General features: G+C 37.3%; 1 protein-coding gene across 1 annotated transcript; it reads left to right on the plus strand.

The window, feature by feature from the left end:
- Positions 1-5753: 5753 nt before the first annotated feature.
- Positions 5754-8321, plus strand: LOC112776454 (heat shock cognate 70 kDa protein-like). Its single transcript, XM_025820620.3, has 2 exons — positions 5754-6003; positions 6548-8321. Exons 1-2 carry the CDS (start codon positions 5784-5786, stop codon positions 8176-8178), a joined length of 1851 nt encoding a protein of 616 aa, XP_025676405.1. The 5' UTR covers positions 5754-5783; the 3' UTR covers positions 8179-8321.
- The last annotated feature ends 413 nt before the right edge of the window (positions 8322-8734 follow it).

Consider the following 8734-nt stretch of genomic DNA (forward strand, 5'->3'; position numbering starts at 1 on the left):
TAGTAATCTTCTTACTTTCAATTTTTGCATTTGTTTTTTCTTTTTCCACAATTATTATTAGTCTCTTTGTATTTTCGGATACATTAAGAAAAACAATAATGTAAGAAACTCCACTTTGTTTTTTCATTTACTTATTCTTATTTCAAGTTGTGTTTTTGCTGGTTTGTTATGCTCCATCTACCCTCACTGCCCAAAAGTCTTAAAATGGTGTTAGAGTAGCTTACAACCTTGTTGGGAAGTTAGAATAGTTGAAAACAATGAAAAATTTGAGAAACAGGGCGTGTGCCTCTGTACAGAGGTGTGCGTGCGCACGCCCAGAAAGATTTTTGAAAGTGTGCGTACGCACAGGTACTAAAATTTATAAAGTCTGTTCACTCGCACAAGCTGTGCGAGTGCCCCCAACAGACAACCCTTCCTAACTTGTGCGTGCGCACAGGGCTATGCGTCCACAGAGGTCGTAATACTTCACTGATGTGCGTGCGCACCAGCCGTGCCAGCGCTCAAAACAGTAAGCCTTCTCTTGCGTGTACGCACAGGTCTGTGCGTCCGCACAGGTCTATGCGTCCGCACAGGTCTAACTTTTCGCAGGGTTGTTCGTGCGCACAAGGTTGTGCGTCCGCACATATCAAAAAATCCTGAAATTCTGCACTTTGCAGAATTTTAGATTTTCAACACCAACTTTGAATGATCATAACTTCCTCTACAAATTTCCAATTTTCACAAACTTTATATCGATTTAAAGGGTTTTCAAAGATCTTTAATTCTAAAGAAATTTCAATCAATTTAGAAAGTCGAGGCAAAAATTATGATCAAGGAAAGTTCACAAAAAATCTATTTTTCACCACAAACCTCAAAATCTCAGTTTCACCAAGTCTCACAATTCAAAACTGATGAGTTTGAAAAACTCTAATTTAATTTGATGATGAACAAACATTATTAAAACAAGAGTAAATTACCAATTATGCCCCCGAATTTGTAAAACGCTGACAATAATAACCCTAATATTTGTTAACGACAATTATCCCTCGAAAATTTTTAAAACGCAACAAATCTACCCAACCTTGAAGAGAGTCCTTCTCCGTTAAACGGAGCTTGGTGATGTGGCAGATAGAATTTCAACTGGCATTCGTTAGGCTCCGTTTGGTTAGTGGGTGACCATACATAAGACATAGACATAAAGACATAAAATGACACAGACACAATAGAACATAAATTTTTAACTTTGTTTGGTATTCAAGTACATGACACTGCATTCAAATTACAATTCCAATAAAATGACACTATTAACCCTACCACCATTATCACCTTTCTATCTCTATCACCATCACTATTATTATATTAACTCAGATTATCACCATTAATAATTTTTAACGCAATTACAAATTTAATTCAACAAATCAACAAATTAACACAAAATCACTATAACAACAAGGTTAATCAAAATTCAAATAAAAAAAAAAACAGATAGCTCTCCCTCGATTTTCTTCTTCTCATCTTGCATGTGAAAAGCACAATCTAGTTACAGTCACAAACAAAAAAGTTGAAATTGAAATTAAAAACAAAAAATTATTCTCATCACAAAAAAAAGCTCAAAGAACTGGAAAAGGAAAAGTAGCAGGAATAGAACCAGAGCAAAATAGATGACCACATGGTGGAAGAGGCAGAGGCGTGGAAGAGAGACGGAGGCAGATCTGAAAAGAGAGGTACGATAGTGGCAATAACAACGAGAAAGAAGGAGAACGACAGTGACTGCAACAACACATGAAGGAGGAGACAACGATGGCGAAGACGGCATGACAAAGGAACGCGACAGTGGTTGCGACGTGTGAAGGAGGAGATGACAGTAGTGGCGATGGCAACGATGAAGTGCAAAGGAGAGAGACGGTGGTAGAATGAAGGAAGAGTAGGAGAAGAAGATGAGAGTGTATAATGGAAGGAGGTGAATCAGAGAAAGAAAAAGGAGAAGATGAAAAGGAAATGGATAAAGAATAAAATTGGAATTAAAGAAAAAAAGAAGGAATAATATTGAGAAAGTTTGTGTCTTATAATTTGTGTCTCAGTGTCTTAGAGTAAAGGAGAGACACTAAAGACACGTATTTTATGTGCTTCTGTGTGCCACCATATCCATCGAAAATTTGTGTCTAATGAACCAAACGGTGGACATGTACCACCGTGTCCATCTCTTGATGGACATGTATGACAAAACAAACACTGCGTTAAGGCCTTCAGTCCCGTTTCTCCTTTATATGGAGATGAGAGAGAACATTTTCCCCAATTCACTAGAAAGATAAACCCAAACTACTATCATGCATGGTGGAAGCAAAGGCATGTCCAATAACAATCGAAGGACAGAGTTAATGGAAAATAGTAGCTCTGAAGCGCTCGAAGAACACGGGAGCAAGCCCTATGACGGGACATGCTTCTGTCGTCTTCAGGTGGTGGCATTGAAGTTGAAGACGAGGAGAAATCCAGGGAGATGGTTTCTCAGGTGTCCTCTATGGAAGGTATGTATGAATTTTCTAGTGAATCTGTCCCCCTTCCCTATTGAGAATTGAGCTTGATGAATGACTTCTGTGCTGGACAGACGAAGAATAGTGGGTGCCGTTATTTTCAGTGGATGGACGAAACCAACGAAAAATCTGTTGGGCTGGAAGAATCATCCAAGAATGGAACACTAATATGCAATAAATGTGGAGTCTTGAAAGGGAAATTTATCAGTGCTGAGACTGAGACCATACACAGAGATGGAAAGATTTTATATTTACCTTTTTGCAATATTTACAACTTGTTTTGCTATAACTTCTCTTAAGTTTGTACTCGCTACCACTCTGTCTCTCTGATTCATGTCGAGCTTTCTTTTTTTTGTAGGCTTTCCTGTTGGCCTCTTGTAAGGTGGAAGGAGACATGGCAGTCCCTCTGTATCAGCCCAGTACTCCTTCAAAAATGCTCCATCAAGACATAGGAAAGGCCTGCATTTTCTTTCCCGGCTATCAGCTTCTTCAGGATGAGATTATCCCTCTTCGCCTTCAATGTGTGTCTCATGGTTGTCTCCTAAATTGGGTTCCTCATTTTACTTGGAATTGGGCAATTAGGGTTTCATGAATTAGGGATAAAGGAGAAACGGGACTGAAGGCCTTAACAGATGCTATGTTGGAATTCCATCTGCCACATCACCAAGCTCCGTTTAACGGAGAAGGGCTCTCTTCATAGTTGGGAAGATTTGTTGCGTTTTTAAAATTTTCGAGGGTATAATTGTCGTTAACAAAAATTAGGGTTATTATTGTCAGCGTTTTACAAATTCAGGGACATAATTAGTAATTTACTCATTAAAATAATTAATTACAAAATTATTAATTTGATTTTAAATCATACTTGCTTAATTAATAATTTTGTGTGTGCATATTTTTGTATTGGGCCAAACAGAAAAGAAAATTGTTGCAAGCCCAAATGTGAATTTTATATTCAGCATTAGTTCAAAAATCATTCAAAGAAGTGTGGCTGAATTATTATTCTTGGTTGGGCCAGATTCTATTAATATTATTATTAGCCCAACTCAAATTTTGGTTGGTTACCGAATGTTTGATCCGAAACCAATTGAGAGAGAGAGAGAGCGCAAAAGTTTTGCCTTATGCTTCCAACGGATCTCATGTTGTGGATTTCAAATTCAATTAACTTGAATTAACTTACATTGGGAACCATGAGAGAGAAATTGTCATTGATTTGATTGATGGCCTTAATGAAGGCACGCTACTCAACAAAGAGGGAAGTAAAAGCAACTCATTTTTTAATTAATTTGTTCAAATTCATTTAATTGCTTTTCTTTCAACTCTCTCTTCTCTCTCATCTTTCTTCTCTATTCAGTCATATCACAGTAGAAACCATGGAAGTTATGGTAAGCTACTGTAGGGAAGAAGATGCAAGCAACAAGACCATTGTAATAATGGCAAGAAAAAGAAAACAAAAAGTATGTTGTGGCTGAGATTTTCATCACATATGGTAAGATTTGGTGAAGAGATCTCAACTTCTCCATACCAAAAATGGAAGAAGAAGATTTCAGTCAGAGAAAAAATATCCTTGGAGGAATGGCTTGTCTCTGATTTTGCTCAACCACCACAGGAGGTAGCTACAGTGGCTACGTGATGGAAGAGGCAAAAGTTGGAGCAGATGAAGTTGTCATCATCATAACTCATCAAGGGCTAGGAATCCGTCTTGGAGAGCAAGGCAAGATGGAGGGCTCGGATTGATGAAGATTGGTGATCAAGGAAGGACTAGAGGTAATTGCATGTTGGGTTTTGCATTTGGTTATCTCTTCTCTCTCTCTCTGACCGAACCGGTTTGCATGAAGAAGAAGAAGAAGAAGATTAGCTTGGTTTATTTGGTTTCAACCGTGGAGGCTTCCCCCTTTATATAAGGGTGAACAGTCAGCGCTTGAAGCAAGGAGTGAGAGTGCAAGGCACAGTGTTCACATAGCTACCTAAGCTAACAGAATTTTCTTCTCCTTCAATGTTCTTTATTTTGTATTTTTCTGTTTAATTTTGTCTGTCTTGAGTCTCATGAAAAAAAGGCACATAGTGAGGTTTGTAAAGAAAAAACCATAGAGCGGAAAAAGACAAAGAGTGCAAAATTAAAAGAAAAAGTCATAGATGTCCTTAGAGGTCCTTTGTACATCTGTGTTGTGTTTCATAATTCTGTGGGAATTCCCTTGCAAGTTAGGTTAGTACTTATCAATTGAAAGGTTGGCAGTGACCAAGTCAAGTTCAGGATTGGGGTATTAGATTCTGGACTTGTCCCGGATAGGAAGGGTAGTTCCTAGGGAGAATTGGTGTTTGTAATCAAGAATGATTATAGTGAAATTCTATCATCATTGTGATGGAGACTGGATGTAGGCTGCACTGCACTTAGCAGCTGAACCAGGATATATCTGGGTGCAATCTTCTCTCTCTTCTACTCCATTTCTTTTTCTGCTGCACAAGAGATAAAACTGAAAAATATCTCGTGTCGGGTCACGAGATAAAAAGAAAAGTCTCGTGGCTGGGCACAAGACAAAAATAAAAAAGTCTCCATAAGTTGTTTCAAAAGACCAACAAGTGTTTTTAAGTAAAAAAGGGGCTAAGATTCAACCCCCTTCTCTTAGCCACTGAAAACCATCAAAAACCAAACTAACCATAATCCATATAATACCAAAACAACATCAAAGTCCATACCACCTCTCTCCCAATTCAACCATCTATAATATCCCAATTTTATTACTCAACACCATCAAATTATAATATAATTTTTTCATTATCTTTTTTTTTAAATTTTAACTTCAATAAAATTATTCAAAATAATATTTGTCAATAGAACTATTTTTATTTTAAAAAATAAGTCACATAATTTGAGTAAATATATAAAATTATAAAATAAAATAAAATTAATAACTAAAAGAATAATAAAAACAAAAAAAAAGTGTTTGAAAATTTTATAACTATTAATTTTATAATAGTAATCACTTTTTTATTTAATAAAAAAAAAAATAAAAATCTTTGATCCGCGCGGACTGACTCGTCCCGCTCCGTCAAAATCCGTCAATTTGGCGATGCAGGTTTGACGAATTTTTTTAATTTGGCAGACTCCAAATCCTAGTCCGACCTATCTTTTTTAGTGGGTTTAGCGGGTCGGCCCGACGGGTTCAACCCATTTTGCCACCCCTTACTATGTAAATATTCAAATGGCTTTTCAATTGCAATCCTACTATCAGTTTGATTTTTCCACAAGATTTCATTGTTGTCAAGTAATAGACGATGGCCAGAAAGTATGAAGGACATGCAGTCGGAATCGACCTTGGCACAACTTACTCGTGTGTTGCCGTATGGCAGGAACAACACTGTCGAGTGGAGATCATTCATAATGATCAGGGCAACAGAACAACACCTTCCTACGTTGCTTTTACTGCCAATCAGAGGTTAATCGGAGATGCTGCTAAGAACCAAGCTGCCGCTAACCCAATTAACACTGTCTTCGGTACAGTAATAATAGTAATCTTCTTACTTTCAATTTTTGCATGTTTTTTTTTTCTTTTTCTTGCTTTCTTACTTTACACAATTATGAGGAGTGTTAGGGCCAGTAACTTTTGTGATTTATAGCTATCAAGTAGTCATTAATGATGTTTTTAACGGTGTGAGATTTTATTCAATGGTATAACTCACTTTTCTTTTGCTAGTTACATGCTGACCAAAATTTAATAAATTTGCTTGCCCTAGTTCCTTTTTTTTTTTTCTTTTACTTGTTCTTATTTCAAGTTGTGTTTTTGCTGGTTTGTTATGCTCCATCCACCCTTACTAGTCACTACCCTTGTTGGTTGAAATTATAGTTAGAAACTTATTGAAAAATAAAGAAACTCTACTTATTGTTTGTAGTATTAGTCCAGAGAGGTCTTTTTTGCTGTAAATGCTGCCACTTCTACTATAGTCATAACTCTTTTGTCCCATTTATTTTCAAATGGAAGGAGTTTTAGCACTAAACTGTACTTAAAAGATTTCTTTATTTTCCTTCTTTCGTTTTTCAGATGCTAAAAGACTCATTGGTAGAAAATATAGTGATCCGGTTATCAAGAATGATCTCTTGATGTGGCCATTTAAGGTCACTGCTGGTGCTGATGACAAACCAATGATTGTTGTTACATACAAGGATCAAGAGAAGCAATTTTCCGCAGAAGAAATCTCATCTATGGTTCTCATTAAGATGCGAGAGATTGCGGAGGCATACTTAGAGTCACCTGTTTGTAATGCTGTTATTACAGTGCCTGCATATTTCAATGGATCTCAGCGCAAAGCTACCAGAGATGCTGGCGCCATTGCAGGCCTCAATGTGATGCGAATAATTAGCGAGCCAACTGCTGCGGCTATTGCATATGGCCTTTACAAGAGATCGAATTGCGGCGGAGAGCGTAATATATTCATCTTTGATCTTGGAGGTGGTACTTTCGATGTGTCTCTCCTTACTATTAAGGGGAATGTCTTCCAAGTTAAGGCTACTGCCGGAAACACTCACCTCGGGGGAGAGGATTTTGATAACAGAGTAGTGAATTACTTTGTAAATGAATTCAAAAGAAAGAACAAGGTTGACATTGGTGGCGATGCCAGAGCCTTGAGGAGACTGAGAACTGCTTGTGAGAAGGCAAAGAGGACTTTATCATATGCCGTTACTGCCACCATTGAGTTAGATGCTTTCTTTAAAGGAGTTGACTTGTATTCATCAATAACGCGTGCTAGATTCGAAAAACTTAATATGGACCTCTTTAGAGAGTGCTTGGAAACGGTAGATCGATGCATCACTGATTCGAATGTGGACAAATCAAGTATTCATGATGTGGTGCTTGTTGGTGGCTCTTCTAGGATTCCCAAAGTGCAGGAGTTGTTGCAAGAATTTTTCAAGGGAAAGGAGCTTTGTAAGAGCATCAATCCTGATGAAGCTGTCGCTTGTGGTGCAGCTGTTGCGGCTGCTTTGTTGAATGGAGGCATTAAGAGTAGTGCCCCAAATTTGGTGCTGCAGGATGTTACTCCTCTGTCTCTTGGTCAAGCGGTAAGAGGAGATGTCATGAGTGTTGTGATTCCGAGGAATACCACCATTCCTGTAAAGAAATCAGAAACTTTCTTCACAGTCCATGACAACCAATCATCTGTGCTTAAAGAGATTTACGAGGGTGAGAGGACAAGAGCCAGTGATAACAACTTGCTTGGTCGATTTACACTTTCAAGAATCCCTCCTGCTCCTAAAGGCCATCCTATCTTCACATGCTTCGATTTAGATGCTGATGGCATCCTTTGTGTAACTGCTGAGGAGAAAACCACCGGCAATAAAAACCAGATTACCATAACAAGTGATAAGGGAAAATTGTCGCAGGAAGAAATCGAAAGGCTAATTGAGGAAGCTGAGAGATACAAGGTTGAAGATGAGAAGTTTCTTGAGAAAGCTAATGCAATACGTGCTTTGGAAGATTATGTTTATGACATGGAGAAAGCCTTAATCGTTTCTAAGCTTTGTCCTGAGGATAAGAAGAAGGTAAACTCTGCAATTGATAAGGCTAGAACTCTGCTTGATGATGGTAACAAGGAGAACATAGAAACTCATGTGTTTGTGGAGCATCTTAATGAAGCCAAGCTCATTTTTGAGCCCATTATAGCTAAGACTAGATAGTTTTGTTCAGGTCTTACTTTTCTTGAATTTTTAATGTTGTTTGTAATGCGAATCTTTATGACAGGCATTATCTGAAGGAGATTTGGCGTTGAATTTGAGTTTTGATAGATACATTCTGTAAAGGTATCTTATGGACATATTTTGTGGATTTTGAATGTGGTAAACGCTAATTTGTTAAGTGTTCACTGAATTGTACGCACTATAAAACTGATTTCATTATTATTAAATAACCTGGTAAAAAATAACTTGAGTTCACTCATTTACTTGAAGTGTCAATGTTCAAATCTCGTTTTGTGTATGTGATTCATTTGCCAGCAAACTCTTAAATGAAATTATAGTATATGTTTCGTGCACATTGTATGATATCTATCTTGGCTATGGAGATCTATGAATTATGATCCGTGGTTCTAAACTTTTATATTCAAGTAGATGTGTAAAAATTCAAATTAAATCATGTTTTTCAATCAATTCAATGTTTAATCATAGAGAGTACACAAGATTCACTATCCAACAATGGTGATGAGAACAAAAGGATCATATGTCTTGGTGATGAAAG

Source organism: Arachis hypogaea, chromosome 19, assembly GCF_003086295.3.
Source record: "Arachis hypogaea cultivar Tifrunner chromosome 19, arahy.Tifrunner.gnm2.J5K5, whole genome shotgun sequence".
In the NCBI taxonomy this organism is placed as follows: Eukaryota; Viridiplantae; Streptophyta; class Magnoliopsida; order Fabales; family Fabaceae; genus Arachis; species Arachis hypogaea.

Coding starts and splice junctions, on each gene's coding strand:
- LOC112776454 (XM_025820620.3), top strand. CDS start 5,784: ATGGCCAGAAAGTATGAAGGACATGCAGTCGGAATCGACCTTGGCACA. Junction 6,004..6,547: donor CCCAATTAACACTGTCTTCG/GTACAGTAATAA, acceptor TTCGTTTTTCAG/ATGCTAAAAGACTCATTGGT.